This window comes from Phyllostomus hastatus, unplaced genomic scaffold (genome assembly GCF_019186645.2).
Source record: "Phyllostomus hastatus isolate PE091 unplaced genomic scaffold, TTU_PhHast_1.1 phas_scaffold_129, whole genome shotgun sequence".
In the NCBI taxonomy this organism is placed as follows: Eukaryota; Metazoa; Chordata; class Mammalia; order Chiroptera; family Phyllostomidae; genus Phyllostomus; species Phyllostomus hastatus.
Window position 1 is genome coordinate 5,642,835 of NW_025334009.1, and position 21,687 is coordinate 5,664,521.

At 45.8% G+C, this 21,687-nt stretch overlaps 1 protein-coding gene across 1 annotated transcript in view; it reads left to right on the forward strand.

The window, feature by feature from the left end:
* Positions 1-493: 493 nt before the first annotated feature.
* Positions 494-21,687, forward strand: part of SMARCC1 (SWI/SNF related, matrix associated, actin dependent regulator of chromatin subfamily c member 1) — a 103,051-nt gene continuing 81,857 nt past the window's right edge. Inside the window, exons 1-4 of the mRNA XM_045856603.1 lie at positions 494-787; positions 8,024-8,143; positions 16,741-16,826; positions 21,401-21,482. Of these exons, the coding sequence (XP_045712559.1) occupies positions 593-787; positions 8,024-8,143; positions 16,741-16,826; positions 21,401-21,482 (483 nt within the window). The 5' untranslated portion in view covers positions 494-592. The remainder of the gene's footprint in view (positions 788-8,023; positions 8,144-16,740; positions 16,827-21,400; positions 21,483-21,687) is intronic.

Here is a 21,687-nt window from a genome sequence, read left to right on the forward strand (position 1 = left end):
AGGAAGGTGTGTGTAGACGAAGTCCCGGGTGGTTGTCACATGTGGCTGTGCACAAAGGCCGACGCGGCCACGTGGAGCAGAAGGTCGGAGGGCAAGCGATGCAGGCGAAGATTGCCATCCTGCGAGCGGGTCCTCCGCCAGCACTCGACACCGTAAAAGGGCTTTCCCCTCCGAACTTCTCACACCAGCCCTTTTCTCTCCGGCGGCGGCCGGCGGCGACAGAAAACCTCCATGCAGTTGTTGACCGCAGAACGATGTGACACAGGGACCCGGGAAAAGGCAGTCACTCAGAGGCCGAGGCGAGGTAGCAGAACCGAGTGCAGACAGCACGAATTGGTGGACAATGCATGAAGACTTATCGGCCCCTGCGCCAACCCCCCGGGCGAGGACTGCGCATGCGTGAGCGCGCGCCCCCGTCGGTTAGGGCGCTGGTCCGAGAAGGGGCGGGGCCGGACGGCCGCGCCGGAAGAAGGTTGGCTGGGCGGGGCCGGGGGGGGGAGGGGGTGGCGGCTGCGCGCGCGCGCGCGGGTGCGTACGGGGAACGCCGCGAGGGCCGGGGCAGGTCAGGCGGTGGAGACCACGGACGGCGACTATGGCCGCGGCAGCGGGCGGCGGCGGTCCTGGGACGGCGGCGGGCGCCGCGGGTGCGGGAGGCGCGGCGGTGGCTGCGGGCCTGGCCGTTTATCGGCGGAAGGAAGGGGGCCCGGCCAGCAAGTTTTGGGAGAGCCCGGAGACTGTATCCCAGCTGGATTCGGTGCGGGTCTGGCTTGGCAAGCACTACAAGAAGGTGGGTTCACGCGCCTGTGGGGGCCCGGAGGTCACGCGACAGGGGCCGGGGCGGCTACTGGCCTCGCGGGCCCCGGGCCTCCCCTCCCCCCGCGCGCCACGAGGGACAACAAAGGCCGGCACCCGGCTCGCCACGCCCCCGCGGTCTGCTGTCGGAGCCCGCGCGCCTCGGGCTCCACGGGGACCCTCGGGCCAGGCTCGCGGGGGCCCACGCATCCCGGGCGAAGCCCCTACTTACCCCAGTGCGCAGGAACAGTAGATCTTAGCACCCCGGAGGATGCGAATCTTTGTCTTTTGTTAGGTGCATTAGGTGTGTGAACAATGGTTATTAAAAACTGTCTGAGCCAGTGTGGAAAAGCAGCTTCTTTTTGTTTGGACATGAGTCTTCAAAGTCAAGTAAGGTAACTAAGGTCCTCCTACCTGTTGTTGATGTGCTAGAGAACGAATCTGGACAATTGTACTCGGAAGGTAATAACCTCAGGTTACTATATTGACTTACAGTATTGGTGACAACTAATATTAAAAATAGTTTTTACTTTACAGAACTTTAGGTTATGTATGGTGAGAGCACAGGACTTAATGTTCGCTGTACCTGTGTGTTTCTCAGTGAGGCCTTTCCTGAGAACCCCATTTGTATATTATTAGATCACTCCCCTTCGTATCTTTATTTTCTTCGCACACTTTTTGAAAAAAAATTTTTTCCATTTATCTGTTTGTCCTACCTTTGGAATGTACGTTACACAGAGTCAGCGATATTGAAAGAGTGACTTAACCCCTTGATTAAAACAAATGCTCCCCTTCCCCTTACTGTAAATATTTAGGAATGTCTCCCTTCGAAAGTGGAATGAAGCAGACTGCCAAAAATACTCCCTCTGCCCCTGAATTTCCGGAGCACCTTCTTCGGTTCTGTACTTCCTCACTGAAGACGGTAGCCGTGGGGCAAGAACCTCGTCAGGCCTGTTCAGTACAGTGTGTCCTTGAGCGCGACGGGTACTCACGGCCTCTCCTTGGGTAGTTGCTTAGTAAGTAGATGCTGAATGAATGAAAAGGTAAAGTAGTCGAGGAATCTGCTTAGTTGGCGTGTGCGGCGCAGTGAAGTTGTCGGTTTTTTGAAGTTGTTAGGCATGGGCAGGGATCTTGAGGTTTTTTTTTTTTTAACATCACACTGTGCTACTTCCAGAAATGACAGTTTCTTATCTGAAGTTTTAAGAAGTGAGAGACATTGTAATTACAGTATGTTTGTAGATGCTTCCGTGTGTTTTTCTTTTCTGAAATTTCAGAGTCATATTTGGGATTGTAGATTTTTCTCATCTACATGGAAGTAGATGAGAATAGTGCTCTTTCACATAGTGATAGACTGGTCACCTTTTTTGTGTGTGCTCCCCAGGGCTTCTGGAAGTGGCTCAGGGCGTGGAATATATAATTTGAAAGTATTGGCTATTTTTTATCGTGTGCCCTTCAGACAGTGCTTTGGGTCTTAAGTTCCGTCTGGCTTCCGCCATCCCCAGTTTTACTGAGATATAGTTAACTGATAATATTGTATTGCTTTATCAGTGTAGCCTTAACGAAGAAAAATACCCAGGGGTGAGTAATATTCCTCTAGGTTATTGCTTCGTGATTCCTAGAGGACTGTTGTTCAAATCACATATCAAGGGAAGGAAGAAATATTTCCACCTCTCCAAACTCGATGCATCTGGCCCCAGTTTTTAGAGCGCAGTGCAGTGGATAACTCTTCGGAGGTTTGTCTGGGTGGGTGTGGAAGTGGCAGTGAGGCTGAGTGAGGGTTTGTCCCCGAGTGGTGAGGCCAGAAGGTTAATGCTGGCTCAGTGTCCCTGAGGTCTTAAAGACAAAGTCAAAGTTAGGTTTGACCGCTCAGGGTTTCTTTTGTGTACATTTTCCTTTAAATTTTTTTATTTATTGATTTTAGAGAGAAAAACATCGATTTGTTGTTCCACTAACTTTGGTTTTCTTGTATGTGCCCTGACCAGAGATGGACCCTCAACCTTGGTGTATAAGGTCAACCAACTGGGCTGTTGGGCCAGGGTTCTCACGGTTCTTAAAGCCAGAATACATTGCTTGGGTTTACTCAGATTCAGACTTGACTTTGTAGTCAAAATCCTATCTGTTTGTGAGAGTGGTATTGGAGAGGTGAAAGCATTAGCCAGAAGCTCTTTGCTTCTTTCGTACACATTGTATCCTGTACACACTAATGGGTTTCAACTGAACTTTTTTTATTGCATTTAATACTGCAATTTCAAATTTATAAGCCTCAGCAGCTATGTGAAATAAACATGACATTGGTGGTCCCCTTTTTATTGATGGGTCTCTGTGCAGCCAGTGAACACTGAGCATCCACCATATGCAGGCGTTTAAGATGTAACGCACTTAAATCCTCACAACATTCCTGAATGATGGACATTAGTTACTTCATTTTACACATGAGAGGAACCTGAGGCTCCAGATTTAAGTAATTTCTCTGAGATTACAGTTAGGAGTGGCAGATTTGGCATTTGCTGAATCCACATCCACCCCACCCCTTCCTTTTTTTCCCCCTACACCTGTCTCTCCTTAAGGAACTCACACTTTGTGGAAAAGATGGGCGTAGACGCCTACTTGTAAAACCCAGGTGATTGCAAATTAAAAGAGAATTTCCTTGTATTGTTTTTGTTTTCTAAATGCCCTTGGTAGGTGTTCAGTAAATGCTTGTTCCGTGAATAAACAGATTAAACTAGTCTAGGAGCCTATTCATTTAGGCTTTGCAGACAAGCTTGGCTTAGCCAAACAGGAGAGAGAGTGCCTACCTCCTGACTGGGATAAGCTTCAGCCGGGCCAGAGGAGTCCAGAGGAAGTGACCCCTTTAGAGACCGGGCACCTAAAGCTGGGAGGGGTGAACTGCTTGCCCGGTGTCGCATTTTAGGCCTGGTAGCAGTGTGCAAGCATGCTCATCTACCGAAGTTCCTGTCTTTGTGTTGTTTACGTGCCTTTCAACTTAACTCTTGATGAAGGTGAGAGCTGTGTATCTGTCCACAGCTTGTGAGTGGTTGTCCAGTTATAAGACTTCACTGGTCTCACATCGATTCCACTCACACACCTTGGAGGTGAAGTGTATCTGTAAGCCATTAACATTCCAGAAGTTTTTTCCTGAATTTTGGCTAATTCCTGATACAAGATTTCAGAATGATTTAGATTTAAGGATGATCACTAAAATAGACTGGATTATCTAAAAAGGAATTTAAATGCCCTTTAATATAAATTGTTTAACAGAAAAGACAGTTCTTTTTTACGGGACATTGGCTGCAATAGGATTGTTTAGGAACAAGTTAAACTTTATTAATGTCATAGGGACTATAAATCAGATTTATTGATAAAATTTTAAACATATCTTCCTAACATTCTTAACCAAAGTACTTTGAGACTGAAACACTCTTGTTGTCAAGTAAAACATGGTGTTGAACTTTTTTTTGATCAAAAGATAAAGTGTTTGACTGAAATAGTCTATATAGTCATTAATTTCTTTTTTCACAATCAGGAGTCAGTATTTTGAAGGCTGTTAGGAACTGGTTGTGGCCCTGAGCGGTGAGGCTCAGTCAGGTGGGCAGCGTCCTGCAAAGCTGAAGGTCGCTGGCTCCGTCCCTGGTCAGGGCACGTGCCTGGGTGGTGGGTTTGGTCCCGGGTCAGGGCGTGTACAAGAGGCACCTGATAGGTGTTTCCCTCTCTCACATCGATGTTTCCCTCCCTCTCTCTCTCCCTCTCTCTAAAAACAAATCTTTAAAAAAAATAAATAAAAAGGAATGAAGCAGGCTGACCGTGGGATGTATGGCAAAAGTGCACGACCCTCTCACAGTCCTGCAGTCCATCTCTAAGGACTGTCGCATGTGATTCGAGCAACGGTCCTGTGGGAGATGGCCTTACTCCCCACTTACAGATGGAAAACTAGAACACGGAAACCAAGTGATAGGCTCAAGGACACCACCGATGAGCAGCCGAGAGTGTTGAACTCGTGTCTCTCAACCAAATGTAATGCTCATCCCACTGTCCCATGCTGGTACAACCAAGTTCATTTCCACTGCTTCCAAAGATGTATCCCATAGAACAGTGATTTTTAACTTTTTTTCACCTCATGGCATGCATGAACTAATTACTAAAATTCTGACCCTGGCTTGTCTGGCTCAGTGGATTGAGTGTGGCCTGCAAACCAAGGGGTCGCCGATTGGATTCCTAGTCAGGGCACATGCCTGGGTTGTGGGCCAGGCCCCCAGTGGGTTGCGTGCAAGAGGCAACCACACATTGATGTTTCTCTCCCTGTCTTTCTTCTCTTCTCCTCTCTCTGAAAATAAATAAATAAAATCTTTCAAAAAATTCTGCAGCACACCAAAAAATGTATTTTTTGCCAATCTGATGAAAAATAGTTATATGTTTCATTCACTCACACCAGATGGCTATTATTGTATTGGCTGTTGTCATTTTTCTAATTTGACCATCTAAGGGAAAAGAGGTCAGTGCCCCTGACTAAAGTGTCGGGTAGTGCGTGTTTTACAAATTCCCATGGCGTCCAGTCAGCAGCCCTAGGCTTTGCTGGACAACGGGGCAACGCTGGCCAGGGCAGCCTGTTTTACTCTTATTGGATAAATAGAATGTTATTGTTTTTCATTTTTAAAAGTTGATTTAAAACCATTTGAAAGTCACACATTGACCGTCTTTTGAGTGGGTACAAGATATAGTTGGCAGTAACACATTAATCTCAGTTTTTAAAAAAAGATTTTAGTTATTTACTTGTAGAGAGGGGGAAGGGAGGAAGAGAGAGAGAAACATCAGTGTGTGAGAGAGACATCCATCGATCGCCTCCCACATGCCCCCCACCACTGGGGACCTGGCCTGCCACCCAGCCATGTGCCCTGACTGGGAGTCTAACCTGTGACCTTTTGATTCACAGGCTCAGTTCACTGAGCCACACCAGCCAGAGCTCAAATTTCATTTATGAATTAAACATCACCTCTTACATGCATTTTCATGTTTGATTCTTTTTGTGGGTCATTTGGAAAAAAGTATCTAATCAGAGTCAAATATTTTATCATTTAAAAATTGGATTTTAAAATATCTAAGATAATTTTCATTGGGCTTTGAATTTAAAAAAAATTTAGTTTTCTGTGAAACTGAAGAGATCATCAGTGTTGTTGAAACTAATAAGTTTGTTCACATGAAACCTCATCTAAACCTTTTCTCATACATTGAATGAAACATGTATAGTAGTGAAGTGACAATGTCTACAAAGATATATGTATATTTATCTCCAGGATTAAAAATTACTTTTTGCCTGGAGGGTTGATTTGTCTTTAGTTGAACAGCCTTCCTCCAAGTTGGTGTTTTTTATTTTTTTTCCCCAGTTTTAGGAGTTGGCATTATTTAGTTATCTACAAATATCTGAAAAAGTTGTGGTTATTAATTTTTCATATTGCTTTAACGTATGCAAAAAACCCTGCAGTTTTTTAAATATGACCCCTTTGGGAATTCTGCACTTACCAAAGGTGGCAGAGCTATCTTGTGGGCAAGTCCGAAACTCATTCTTGAATAACTGCGGACCACACAGAAGCAGGCAGCAGGTGGGGTTTTGCCAGCTTTTTTGGTTGAGAAGATTGAATGTAAAATATTTCAACAAAATACCGGCCAGCCTTCAGTAAAGTTAGCTGCGCACGAGCTGCTTCATCTGGAGTCGAAAGCCAGCGCGCCCGGACAGACGAGAACTTGAGAAGATGCTAAGCTTCAAGGAGAACCGTGGTGTGTTACGCTCTCTGGCAGCAGCACAGGCTGAGAGCCACGCCGCTTCATGTGTAGTGACGGTAGACGGCGAAGCCGGTGTTTTGCCATATATAAAGAACTTAAAAGTTATTTATTGTGATAGAAACTTAACACATTAATCTGGAAATGTTGAGTGGTACTGGGAAAGAGCTTTGCTCCAGGAAGAAAAATTTAGTTTTTTTCTTGTCTTCCGTGAAACTGAAGAAAGTATAGATATTTTTCCTGTTCAGAATTGGAGGTTTCAAAAAAAATCCTCGAATATTGGTTTCCTACAGTGATACTAAATATTTAACACCAAATTCAACTTTCACATTTAATTTAACTCCTTCATTTGTGCTTTCGTGTCACGTTGCCCGCTCCCTCCCTTTGCTGTAAAGAAGCCTGCTCTCTGCCACCAGCTTGGCCTTTTGACATCATCATCCTGTTTGGGTAGTTTTTCACATACGTTGTTTAAAACAAATTTTTTATTGTGGTAAAAACAATGAATTTACCATCATAATTAACAATTTTAAGTGCTCGCGTGTGTGTTTTTTTATTCATAAAGATCACCCCTTTTTTATGCTCAAAACTTAATGCCATAAAACCACTATTTTATCATGCTTAAAGTTCAGTGTGTCCGGAATTGGAAAGGACATAGTGGGGACAGTTGTCTCTGCTTAGTGATGCCTGGGACCTCAGCTGGGGAGACTTGATGGTTGGGTTGACTGGGTAGCTGTGGGCCAGAGTAATCTGGGACCATCTTTACTGATGTGTCCGGTGGTTGTGTGGTCAGTCTGCTGGAACATCAGCTGGGGCCCGTGGCCATAGCGTCTCCACGTCACCTGGGCTTCCTCGGAGATGGGGGGTCAGGGTGATTGGACTCCTTCCTTACAGTTCAGGGCTCCAAAGGTGAGGGTCCCGAAAGAACTACGTGGAAGCTGTATGACCTTTTCTGACTGACTTTCAGAAGTCACATAGCATCACTTCTGCATCCTGTTGGTGACAAGTGAGTCACTAAGGATGCTGCTGATTCAGTAGAAGAGGGCATAGACCCCACCTCTTGATGAGAGGCGTGTCAAAGAATTTGTGGACCTGCTTTAAAAAGAACAGTTTGCTCTCTGGCCCCAGAATAGTTACATTCATCCCACATAACAAAGGACGCTGGCCAGTAGGCCTCATCCTGTTGCAGCGTCAGACTGCAGTCGAGGTCCAGGTGAGGCGCGCTGGGTCGGATCTCTTAGGCGCGGTGTTTGTCCTTCTGAAGATCTGTTACCTAAAGAGACTGTTGTCTGTTCTCCCTGCCACCCCTGGTATTTGTGTTTGTAAACTCCTTCACAGCAGATTGTGTGTCTCAGGCACTTATAAATCTGCCCCCGTTCCAGGGCTTAGCAGGTACGAGGAAGGAAGGTAATGTTCTCCCGTATGATTGTCCTGTTTTTGAGCCTCTGCCTTTGTCTTGCAGTATGTGCACGCGGACGCGCCCACCAATAAAACGCTGGCGGGGCTGGTGGTGCAGCTTCTCCAGTTCCAGGAAGATACCTTTGGGAAGCACGTCACCAACCCGGCCTTCACCAAACTCCCTGTGAGTACACCGCCTTGTCGCTGCAGAACGTAACGCTGCTTTTTAACGGTTTCTTCGCCTCTAAAGACTGGAGTGTTTATTTCCTGTTCTCTCATGAACTCCAGTACTGGAGTGTTGATTCCCTCATTTCTTACAGTTTAGAATTGTCAGATCAGGAACTGGTTGAAGTTTTCATCATTTAAAACACTGTAATATAATACATATAGATTGCACTTTACCAAGTATAATACCACTTAGGATAAAATTTGAACATAACATTATACTTTTACTTTTTAAAATACTTTATTTATATATTTTTAGGCGGAGGGGAAGGGAGGAGAGAAACATCAGTGTGTGGTTGCCTCTCATGCGCCATGTACTGGGGACCTGGCCTGCAACCTGGGCATGTGCCCTGACTGGGAATTGAACCAGCGACCCTTTGATTTGCAGGCCAAATCTCTATCCACCAAGCCACACCAGTTAGGGCAATAAAGAATTTTATGTAATGCAATTTACATTATATTGGTATTAAATAATTCATGGCTTCGTGCCAGTGGGACCAGATGCACTTCCCTTCCTCTCAGAGCAGTCTGTCGCATTTCCCCAGGTGAGAGGCGTTGGTGTAACGTGTAATGGAGGAACACACGAGCGCATGAGAGACACTGCAGTAAAGGATGTTTTAGTGGAACGTGGAAGCTGTTTGCATGAAAACTTTTTGTGTGTGAATAAATAGTACTGGTGTAAGAGTTCACTATTTGGGCTGATTCTTTTTTTTAATCAAAGTGGAACTTTATAACTAATTCTGTAAATCATGCTGGATATTAAAAAGCTAGCTCAACATTGGGTATGTTCTATCTACAGCTAATAGAGAAGTTACAAAAATTTAGGAAGAAGTATCTTATAAGGCTAAAAATAATATATAGGCAAGCCTAAAAAATGAATTCAAACAGAAAAAACAGCATTTTTACCTGCATCACAAGTAAAAAATTCTTGTGGTTTTTCTCTTTACAACCCCTTTGAGGTTTGGTGCATAGCGTACATAGTGTACATAGCGCAGAAGTAATTGTGATGAGGCGATAGAGCCGGTTTTGTGTTCGGCCTTCTTACAAAGATCATAAGCATCTGCGTCTGAGAGCCGCAAGCTCTAAGGGCCAGGAGGGCTGTGGAAAGGTCAGGTCAGAGTCTCAAGTAGCCGAAGATTCTAAATGTGTGCGTGAGATGTTCAAAATTTTGAGTTGTCATTACATCTAAGGAAATTACGCATCATGTAACACACAGCCCGTCCTATTACCGTCGGCCAGTCTGTAAAGGTCAGAGGGGGAGACTGTCTCGGGAACGCGGGACTAGAGAGAGGAGCCGAAGGGGACGTGCGCTGGAGGTCGGCGCTCTCGGCGCGCAGCCGGGGCCCCGGTGCCGGTGGAGCGCGGGCCGCCGTTGGGTGGCGCAGCTGGGCGTTGGCTCTGTGCAGCAGTGACTTCTTCCAGTTTTTAAAAACTTCTTGTTGTAAAGTGTACAGAAGATGAATGAAACAGACTCTGACAAATCAGTACGGAGAGCGCTTGTTTAACCACAGCCCAGGTAAGAAGTAGAACATTAACAACAGTCCGGAGACTCGCGTGTCCCTTCGGCTGTGTGCCAGGCGGCAGCCTGCAGGGCCTACGTGGAGCAGGGCCCTGGAAGCCTCGTGACCGCTGGTGACGGCAGGCCAGTGGTCCCAGTCGCACCACGTGGTGGGGTCCCGCGGTGGCGGAGGAACCTCAGCTCACTGGGATTGTAGTTCTTATTTATTAGGGTGATGTTTTTATTTTGTAATTTATTTTTTCTTCTTTTAAATATTTTATTTGTTTTTAGAGAAAGGGGAAGGGAGGGGGAAAGACAGGGAGAGGTACAGGTGTTATATGAGGGAAACATGGGACGGTTATGTCTCCCATGCCCCACCCGGGGACCCGGCCCCCACCCAGGCGTGTGCCCTGACTCGGGTTGAACCGGCAGCTCTTTGGTTTGCAGACTGGTGCTCAGGCTGCTAGGCCACACCAGTCAGGACTTTTTTTTTTTTACTATTTTATTTATTTCTATAGACAGAGGGAAAGGGAGGGAGAAAGAGAGGGAGAAAAACATGAATGTGTGGTTGCCTCTCATGTGTCCCCTACTGGGGACATGGTCCAGAACCCAGGCATGTGCCTTGACTGGGAATCGAACCGGCGACCCTTTGGTTCACAGGCCAGCATTCAGTCCACTGAACCACGCCAGCCAGGGCTATTTTTATATATTTTTTTAACTTAAAAAAGTTTTTTTCTCTATTCCCATAACTTTTCTCCCTCCAATTTTACTGACGTATAATTTATACACAACAAATAATATACATATTTAAAATACAGTGAACTCAAGGTAATGAATGTTTTGACCATCCCCAAAAGTATCCTTTCATCCACCTCCCTTCCACCTGTGTCCCCTGGCAACCACTGACACAACAGCTGTTACAATTTCAATGAATTTATGTAAATGGAATCACAGCATTATAGTCTCGTTTTGCCTCGCTGCTTTTCCTCAGCATCCCGGTTCTGAGGCCCACGTCCTTGGTGTTGCTGCTCCGTGTAGCAGTGCTTTGTTCCCTTCCGTTGCTGAGTAGCGTTCCACTGCGCCGGGAGCCACCCTCGCTGTGTGGTGGGGACTTGGGTGTTTTTCAGCTGTGCGGTAAAGCTGCCCTCAGTGTTGGCATACAAGTCTTTCTGGGGTCGCAGTTCCTGCTGAGCGAATACCAAGGGATGGAATGTTTGTGTGGCAGAGTTGGTGACATTCACCTTTTTAAGAAATTGCTAAAGTGTCTCTAGATTTTTATATCATTTCATGTACCATCTCCCAGTGTATGAGAGTTCCAGTCCTCTTGCATCCTCATCACTAGGTGTGGTCAGTATAATTTTACTCATCCTGGTGGTTGTGTAGTGGAATCTCATCCCACTTTTAATTTGCAGTTTTACAATGACTGATGATACTAAACATCTCCATGTGGTTCTTGACCGTTTGTACTTCATCTTTTGTGAGTTGCCTATTCAAATAATTGGTCCCCGAGGCCACCCCCACATTCGGAGGTTTGCCAGAAGGCTCCGGGGACTCAGCGCGCAGCGCTACTTGTTTGTGCCTGAGATGTGCTGCAGCTGCGCGGTGAGCGTCCGGTGTGCAGGGGCCGCAGGGAGAGGGCCGCAGGGGTGGTCCGGAGGAGCCCGAGCAGCAGGCGTTCCTGCTCTCGGCTCACGAGAGGGTCACACAGTGAAGCTGTGGCGACACGGACACAGTGTTGCTGCCCGTGGACTCCCATCAGAGACCCGCACCCACGGTTTCAGAGGGAGCTGGTCCGTTCTGCCTGGTGCACATGAACATTTCAGACTTGCAGGAGGAAAGCAGGAATTCATGGTAAACCAGTGTTTACACAAACAGTCTGGACACAGTGACCACCCTCCTATCTGTTAACTTTTGATTAGGAATACTCTGAGGGTCAGATCCCGAAACACCAGCCAAGCCCAAACTGGCAGGCAGGCCTTACGGAGCATATTAACCTCAGGCCTGCTCTGTTAATTCTTTCCCGCACAGTTTTTTTTTTTTTTTAATAAAAAAAAATTAAAATTTTTTTAGATTTTATTTATTTACTTATTTACTTATTTATAGAGAGGGAAGGGAAGGGGGGAGAGAGAGAAACATCAATGTGTGGTTGCTGGAGGTCATGGCCTGCAGCCCAGGCATGTACCCTGACTGGGAATCGAACCTGCGACACTTTGGTTTGCAGCCTGCGCTCAATCCACTGAACTACGCCAGCCAGGGCAAAAAAATCTTAAAAAAAAATAGATTTTGTCTTTAGAGGGGAAGGGAGGGAGAAAGAGAGGGAGAGAAACATCGATTGGCTGCCTCTTGCACACCCCCAACTGGGGACCTGGCCCGCAACTCAGGCATGTGCCCTGACCCGGATCAGACTGGCTTCAGCTTGTGGGACAACACCCAGCCCACTCAGTTACACAGGTCAGGGCAGCTGTTCTCTTGCTTATGATTTTCTTTTAAAAAGTGTATATTTTTTAATTTCTTGATTTTAGAGAATGTGAGAGATTGATTTGTTGTTCCACTTATTTATGCATTCATTGGTTGATTCTTGAATGTTCCCTGACCAGGGATCGAACCCCTAACCTAGCTGTATCAGGGTGATGCTCTAACCGCCTGAGCTACCCAGCCAGGGCTTGTGATTTTCCTGATATATTTTCTTTACTCTAGTTGACTTTATTGTTAAGAATACGCTATATAACGCATATACAAAATATGTGCTCATTGACTGTGTATGTTTTCGGGAAGGCTCCTCGTCACCAATAGGCCAGTAGTAGTTCAGTTTGGGGGACGTAAAGGTGAGTGTGCAGATTTTCAACTGTGCTGAGTGGGGAAGGGGGCGTTGGTGCCCCAAACCCATACATTGTTCAAAGGTCAACTGTATTGTAATTTCCCTTACTAATAACATTGTAAACTGTGTCTAGAAAGCACTGTTTTAAGCTCTAAAGCAGTTAACATACACAAAGAAACTTGTGAATTATTTTACTGTCACGGGGTTCTGGAGTCAAGTGTTTTTCCCCCACAATTTGTTTTCGGGTGTGAAGGTGACTGAATCCTGGTGAACTTCCTTTCTCGGGCACACTCAGTTTCTGCTCCGTTGTTCACGCCTCACCTCTGCTGATGCAGAGGCCAGAACGTGACGTCGTGTGCGAGAGCGTGCTCGACCCACGCCAAAACACCGCCCCCCTCCTCTGTAACAGCTGCTGGCACTGGTGTCTTGTTATTAACCCGTCAGGGAGATGCTGGCACAAGTTTAAAGCCGTTTTAAGGTTTGCACCTACATGTGGCTTTTCTAGGTTTTGTTCTGCTCAGCAGAATCTTAGGTGGGCTATAAATAGGAGGAGACCACTTACATACGTCCGGGGTAGGATCAGATTGAATTTCCAGCTCAGCCGCCAGAGAGAGAACGGCTTATCAAAAGCAGTGTGGTCACGCAGCCCGGAATAGAAGCAGCTTGTGGAGCGGTCCCTGACCCCGGCGTCTCTAACTGGGGGGGGCTTGCAGCTGCTGAGGCCGCACCCAAGAGCGGTCTCTGGAAGGCTCAGGTTTCTGTGCCCTGTTGCCCCTGTATTCTTTAGTTTTTTTAATGCTAATCAAGAGGCACTGACCCACACCAATCTGCTTCTGCTTCAGAGAGCGTTGAAGAACCAGCCGGTCTGGTGTCAGAGCAAGGCCCCTGGGGCGGTTGAGTGAGGGAGTACCGGCAGGGCCCAGTGGGTGTCCCTGAGGAGTCTCAGGTCTGCCTTTAGCTGGGGTCCCCTGACTCTGGTCCATGACTTCTTTCTTTTTAATCTGGGCGGGTCTGATACTGAGCTTGGCGCCCTGAGGATCAGAATCCCAAATCCATTTTTAAGCAAGCTCTAAGAATCTTTGAGGTATGGTGAGCATCTCTCTTTGTTTTTCATTCTGCCCCATCTTCAAGGATGCCTTCCTCGTACTGTATTACCGGAGCTGGTGCCCACGACAGGTGCACGAATCTCCCTCTTCTGTTCAGACCTTACCACGGGAAAACTGAAGGCCTCAGCTTTCTCCCTTTTCATCCATCACTTGTCCCTTTAGTGGCTGACAGAAGTTAGCCTTAAGCCCGTATGTGATAACGATTTAATTTCTCAAATTTAATATCTGTCCAAAAATTGACCTTAATCTTAAACTGTATCTATAGATGTCTTATCGTTCTGGTCTGTTCAGTGTATATTTCTCAGCACAGCTCTGACTTTGTAAATTATTTTAGTGCACTTGAACTGTTGAGAAAATTTTTATTGATTACCTGCATTAGGCACTCTATTGAATACTAGTGTGAAAGATTTGAATAAGACACTGTTCTGTCCTCAAGGAGTTCATATTACAGATACACCGACAAAGCAGCCATTTCAGTGCTGTGCGGTGCGTGGTGGGTGCGTGTGCAGGAGTGACATGCACGTGTGGTTTCAGATGTTTGAGACCAGTCCCTGGGGGTTCGAACACGGAAGGCTCAGTGGGAGAACTAGGTCGCATTCTATCCTAGTAAGTACCTACCTAGCATACTATTCTGATTTCGGATGCGAATGCTATAGAATTGTGGATTGTGCATTTTCTCAAGTTGTCAATAAGAATTGCATCCACATGTATTTGTTTAGGAATATGTAATGCAGGGTTTGTGACGCACTGGGCATAGCACTGGGCAGAATAAATGAGGAACTCAGAACCCATGTATTTGAAAAATGACGGGATAACCAGACGGACTTAGTGGGCTTGTCAGCTTAACTTGGAAAAGCTCTTTTAAAATATATATATATATTTATTTATTTATTTATTTTCAGAGAGAGGGGAAGGGAAGGAGAAAGAGGGAGAGAAGCATCAATATGTGGGTGTCTCTCGCACGCCCCCTACTGGGGGCACAACTGGGTTCACAACCCAGGCACGTGTCCTGACTGGGAATCAAACCGGCAACCCTTTGGTTCGCAGTCTGGTGCTCAGTCCACTGAGTCACACCAGCCCAGGCTGAAAGAGCTCATCTTAATGATACTTAATGTTTCTTACTTTCTAAAATTTTATTGATTATTGAATAAAATTTTAGTGGGAAAATATACGTAACCTAAAATTTACCATTTTAATCATTTTTAAGTGTACAGTTCAGTGGTAGTGAATGTATTCGCATTGTTGTGAGAACATTGCCGTTGCCCAGCTCTAGAACTTTTTCATTTTCTCAGACTGAGACTCTGAAGCCGTGAAATAGTAACTCCCTGTTCTCCCTCTTCAGCCCCTAGCAACCACTGTTCTACTTGCTGTCTCTCTTCTTAGTGATATTTGACATCACGTAGTTCTCTTCATTGGGTTGGCCAGAAAAGTCCATTTAGGTTTTTTTTCCTGTTAAATAAAAGACATTTTTCATTTTCACCAATAACTTAATTGATTAGGATATTTTGAGTATGTTGGCTATCTCCCACTATTGGCTTCTAGTGGGTAGAGGCCAGGGGTGCTGCTAAACATCTTCTAATGCGTAAGAGAATCCCACAGCAAAGAATTATTTGGCCAAAATGTCAATAGTACAAGGAACTCCACAAACCACTTTTGACACGTTCCATCAGTCACAGCACTTTCTCCATACACTGCGGAAATCTTCTTTTGTGTTTCATTGTGTTTTTACCTTTCTTAAGATAATAAAGGATAACATGCCAAAAATGTTGCAAATCTTGTTTCATCTTTAATATTAAAATGGCTGCACAAAAATTCAACAATTTTGATAAGTTTTTTTTAAAGATTTTATTTGTTTTTAGAGAGGGGGAAGGAGGGAGAAATAGAAAAAAAATCAATGTGTGGGCACCTCTCACATTCTCCCCCCCCCCCCCCACGCTTCCTGGGGACCTGGCCCACAACCCAAGCACATGCCCTGACTGGGAATCGAACCAGTGACCCATTGGCTCATAGGTCAGCACTCAGTCCACTGAGCCACACCAGCAAGGGCGCTGAGTTGTTGTTTTTGTTTTTTTTTTAATGCATGCTGATAACGACAGCTATCACAATACATTCTAACAAAATTATTTTGAATGAAGTTAAAGACAATGAAGCGCTACTAGAGCCGTCGTACGGGAAAAACTAAATTAACTTTTTGGCTAACCCAATATTTTGTCAGTAGTTTTCAAAGAAAAAAAATGCATGATATATTTCTAACACTTCATCTTTTAGCCCATTTGATGATGGGCCCATAATTAAGTTTTCCTTCCATATTGTGGAAATTATTCAGCATTTGATTTATTTGAGGTCTTATGATTTATTTGATTTTATTTATAATCCATGAAGTGCATATCTTTTAAGTTGTGCAGATTTTAGCTATACGTTTATATTATTGTTAAATGTAGTGCTACAGTGTTTGGTCATTAAAATACAATCAAAATTCAGTTTCAGTTTTTGATAATTTAAAGTTAGGGGCCTGGCTGGTGTGGCTCAGTGGGTTCAGGGCTGGCCAGTGAACTGCAGGGTCACTGGTTTGATTCCCAGTCAGGGCACATACCTAGGTTGCCAACTGGGTCCCCAGTTGGGGGTATGCAAGAGGCAACTGATGTTTCTCTCCCTTTCTTTCTCCCTCCCTTCTCCTCTCTCTAAAAAATAAAATCTTAAAAAAGTAAATAAACTCAGGAAACCAAATTTGAAAAAAATTGAATGTGTACTAATATTTCTTATTCTATAGGAAAACCATATTGGAAATTGTTACTGGAATTTTACGTTTTAAGAATCAAATTTTATACTTACCAGTGGAGTTAGTTATATATCAATATTTTGTCCATTAGTGTTTCCTTCTGAAACATTTTTGATGAATTTTTTATAAATCTTTTTACAGATTTTACTTAAAGAGTAATATGTTAATTGAACTTGGAAAGAAAATGTTTTAATCTATTTTTTGGAAAAATTTATTTATACTTCATTTGTTTCAGAAAGTACTTAAGGAATTATTTATAGTTATTTATATCTTTGAGTTTATAGCTTAGAGTTCAGAAATAAGTAATTTTGTCAGAACTTATATTTTTCTCATGTGTAACTTGTATCATTTTTAGGCAAAATGTTTCATGGATTTCAAAGCTGGAGGCACCTTGTGTCACGTCCTTGGGGCTGCTTACAAGTATAAAAATGAACAGGGATGGTAAGTTTTTTATTTACATGTTTTGAGGTAATAATAGAAGTTATTTTATGCTGAATCCTGTTCCTTCTTTGTATGGTGTTAGAAAATTCTGTAGGTGCATTATGATTAACATGCCAATTAGTTGTGTTTGGTTTAGAGCCCTAATTTACTTTGTGCCGACACCCAAGAAAAATATCAAACAGCCATTGCATCTCCTAAGCAAGTTACTTCTCATACGTGGTTGTATGTGGACGATGGATGGGCGTGCGTTATCAGCAGATTAGAAGGCAAGCTCACTGTGAATACATGTGTATTCTGAACTTACAGGGTGCTGAAAGGTAGGGGTTTAACGTTCAGTTGAGCTAGGCCTTCAGCATGCGAGCCGTCCAGTTGGCCTCCTCGGGACAGAGAGGACGGGTCTGGCTTGGAGGGTCCACATTCCCGCCAGGGCAGTGCGGCCGGAGCCCGGGGTGGGGGGGGAGTCCCTGCTCTTGTGCCTGCGGTTTTGCTTCTCCCGTCACTCCCCCTTTTCCTCCCCCTCCTCCCTCCCTCTCTCTGGCAGTAGCTTTCGAACTTGAGGAATCACTTGGAGTCCTTATTAAAAATACGAATCACCAGGCCTCGCGGACAGGTCGTCAGCTCCTGAGAAGCGGCATTTTCAAAGAGCGCTCTAAAAGTGGTCCTTATGCGTCACGTGGAGACGTGCTGGTCAGTCAGTGGTCATTCTAGCACAAAGGCAGTGTAGATAGTTTAACCTGGGAAGAGGTATTCATTTTATTTAATAGCACGCGTAAAACATTTCTTCTGCTAGTCCTCCAGCTTTTTTATTTAAACATGTAATATAGCAAGGAGCCAAACCAATTTACTTACACACCCAGTGGAGTATAGTGTTTGGTCTGCATCTTCGGGGTGCAGGACAGACCTCCCTCCCCTCGCGTGCTGCCTGTTTCCAGGCGCTGATTGTCTCTAGGCCACAGGCCCCCCTTCCGCGGTACAGGACCCCCCTTCTGGTGGCGGTCTGCAGGCTCTCCTCGCTTGCCCCTGCACCGAAGCCCCTCTGTCGGGGCCCACTGGGGTCACTTCCCACACAGTGGTCCTTCTCTGCTGTTGCCTGCTCTTGGCCTTGCCCCGGCCCAGGGCACTTTTGTTTTGCCTTTTAGAAGTTTGCCTTCCCAGCCCTTCACACCACTCTCCAAGGAGTTAACTCTCTGGGATCCGTAGTTGATTATTTGTATTCAGACTCTATTTTCTATACGCAGCTGAGGATGCAAAGAGAACATCACTAGATAGATTTACAAGAGGCTGCAAAATTGGAGCAACACAGTTATTGAGGGCCCTTTTGACAGACATTCGGTATCACGTTGCATTGAAAGGTTGCTGCAAAGCCTTGCCCAGCAGACACCGGAGGAGAGCAGAGCAGAAGACTCATCGCTGACGAGCTCTCAGTGGGGGGCTCACGTTTGGTCCCGTGGTGCCCGGGACGCACTCGTGCAGCGGGGCCACCCGGCCAGGGCTGCCGGGCGCGCCTCTGACTCTGTAACCTCATCCGTAAACATCTCACTGTGTGCGTGTTTCCCAAAAGGGTTTTTAAAACATAATAGTGCCACTATCACAACTAAGAAAATTATCGATAATTTACAAATATTATTAAATATCTACTCAGTGTTCAGGTTTCCCTGATTATCTCATGAACGGTTCCTGTTTTGTTTGCATCAGCACTCAGACAAGATTTGTACATTGCATTTGGTTGATATGACTTAAGTCACTCTAAACAAATTGATAGTTTTCTTTCTCATCTCTTTTCCTTTTTCTTCCTTGCAAGTTATTTCTACAACGCTGGTTGCCTTTTAGAATTGTCCTCGTTTTAACTGACTTTGCTGTTCTGCCCATAGGGTATTGTTTAACGTCCAGTAATGTGTGGTTAGATCCGAAGGCTGAGTTTGACTCAGGTTCAGGTTGGTCTGTGGTGTTGCACTGTTTTCGGCAGCAGCGTGGGCAGCAGCACCCTTCGTTCTGCATAGTTCCGTCCCAGCGACGACGTGCCGCGCCGCAGGAGCCTGACCCTGGTTTGTGTCGCTTGGCCTCTGGTGCGGTTTGTTCCTTCGTACGCTGTTTCCCCTGAAGTCGCAGGGCCCACCAGCAGCGTTGCGTGCGGGCTTAGTGCAGCCCCCGCGGACCGCCGTGTTTCTCCACCGGGAAGTGTGTTGTGTCGGGTGTTTGTCCGTCCGTGGCGGGTGGCCCTCGGAGCTCAGTGCCCCCAGTCACCCTGCTGTGACAGCTCTGTCACGTGGGCCGTTGCGATTCGGCAAGAATCAGATGATAGACGTTCCGTTGTGTAGGTACAGGTCCCTGTTGTTACTTAGATGATTCCTTATGGAACACTGTTTCTCCTTCTTCATTTATTAGCTGGGGTATTTTTCTGAAGAGAAACTTTATTAACAGTTGGAAAGGTAGAATAAATACTTGATTTTTTTCTCTATTAACAGATTTATTTAGCTTTTAATATTCAGATCACACCGCCCTGTTGACATTTCTGGAACGGCTGCTTTCAGAGTCCCTCAGCTCTGAGAGAGAGAGAACCCCTCGGCGAGCCCCAGGGTCTGCATCAGACATTCAGGGCGCCGTTTGTTGTCTGAGCGGTGTGCGCAGGCCGTGTGAGCGGTTCCATGAGCGGTGCGTTTGTGGGCCTGGCTCTCCTGTCATCAGGAGCCCGCGGAAGGTGACCTCGGGTTGCGGGGAGGGGGGTAACTGTGGCAGAGGAGTGTGGGCAGCTGTCAGCTGTCAGCTGTCAGAGGCTGTTCCGTTAGTTGGCTGTAGTCTGCCGTCCTGCCAGTCAGGGGGCGTTGTGTGGCGTTGCTCCCCCACCGCCCCTCCCCAGGAGGGCTTAGGGAAGGGGCACCCCGGAAAACGGGAGGACGGGATTGAAGGAAGAGTTCTGCGTCCCAAGGTTAAGTCTACATGGTTCACCGGGGCAGGTTTTGTCTGGTCTGTAGATGCCATTTTTAAAACTGGAGCTGGTTCTGTTTTAAATTATTTACGTCTGTGCTTTAGTGGACAGTTTCCTTAATTTTTTAATTGGAATTACTTTGGGAAGCATTTCAATCTTAGCTCATGAATGAAACAGTCATAATATTAAAACTCAGTCGTAATAAATACTAGTTTATTGAGTGGTTTGTGTTACGAAGACACATACTTCTGTTAGTGACGAAGGCTACCTGGGAGAAACCGCGAAGCCCTGGTCCTTGGCCTCGGGGACCCCACGCGCCGCCGCAGCAGCGCGCTGAGCGTGCCCACGGTGTGCTGGGGCCTGAAGGGAGACAGCAGTCACGCGTGGGGCACGTGCCTCTGGGCTGATTCTGCGCGGGACAGTGTCAGCCCGCTCGCTCAGTGGGCGGTGGCATCCTGGAGCGTTCAGAAAGAGAGGCTGGCGGCGTGGGGAGCATCTCCAGGGCACAGCCTGCGAGTTCGGAGCGTGCCCTCGGGACGCAGACCGCCTCTCCCTAGCCAGTGCGTGGCGGTAGTGGTTTCAAAAATAGTATCACTCTCACTAACGTTCATCGACCAGGTACTGACAGCATAAACACTGTGTTAAGCTCTTAATGTCTATACTCTTCACAAAATTCCACAGTGGGCCGTTGTCTCATGAAGAAGTTGATTCTTGGGTTAGAAAGCCACTCAACACTACATAAATAAAAAGCAGGTCAGGGTTAGGGCCCCGTGCAGTTCCACTCCGCAGCCCACACTCTCGGTCACTAAGCTGTGCTTCTCTCCCGGAATTAAAATAGGACAAAAGCAGAGTAAGTGTTGAACAGAAAGTGTGGAGAGCCCCGCCGGGGTGGCGCAGTTGTTCGCACCGGTGTCCTGTACACCAGAAAGGGTGCGGGTTCGCTCCTCAGTCAGGGCACGAACCCAGGTTGTACCCGGGGTGTGGGCTTGGTCCTGGGTTGGGGCACCTCTGGGGGGCAGCCAATCAATCTTTCTCTCTCACATGTCCTCCCTGCCCCCACCAAATCAACAAAAACCTCTCCTTGGCTGAGGGTTTAAAAAAATGCTTAGAAAAAGCATTCAAATATATAAATATGTAACCATATGAAAGCAACCAATAATAGTTGAAGACAGCACCAAAATGTTATGCTTTGGTACTCATGGAAATAGACATTGGGGGAAGATTTGAAGAAAAGGTAACAAGATGAATTTCACCACGTTTAGGACAATAGTGATCTCAGAGAACATAGACAGTGTTGTTGCATTTGAACAAAGGACCTGTAAGCATATACAAAGTCGATAGACTGCTTGTACCTGAAGAATGGTACAGTACTTCACTGCCTTTGATAGGTGGACCACTTTTTTATATGATATCAAACACCTTAGATTTAAGGAACATGGGATACTTCATGGAACAGATACTTGATTTTGACTGGAGTGAATCTTAATGTCTTAAAATTTAGTCTTTTAGGAGTTGGCATTGCTTCCTTATTACTGTTGAGAAAATACCCTTTAATTTCCAAATCTGTCCAACTCGTTTGCATTGACTCCTACAGCAAACTCACTTTTGTTTAAGGCGGGAGACAGATTAATTATTTTTTCTCTTTTAGGCGGAGGTTTGATCTGCAGAACCCGTCCCGGATGGATCGCAATGTTGAGATGTTCATGAATATTGAAAAAACACTGGTGCAGGTGACTGGGAAAGTGAAACTGTTACAAATTTTTCCTGGGATATACTTCTAGTTCCAAGAAAAATTTTCTGAAGTCCATTGTTCCATTATTTTCATGGGTTTTGGAAGGATTAGAGGCATAAAGTATGAGTAAAACTTGTCATTTGTAGATTATTGACCTTAAACTTTTTAAAAAAGATTTTTATTTATTTTTCTTAGAGAGAGAG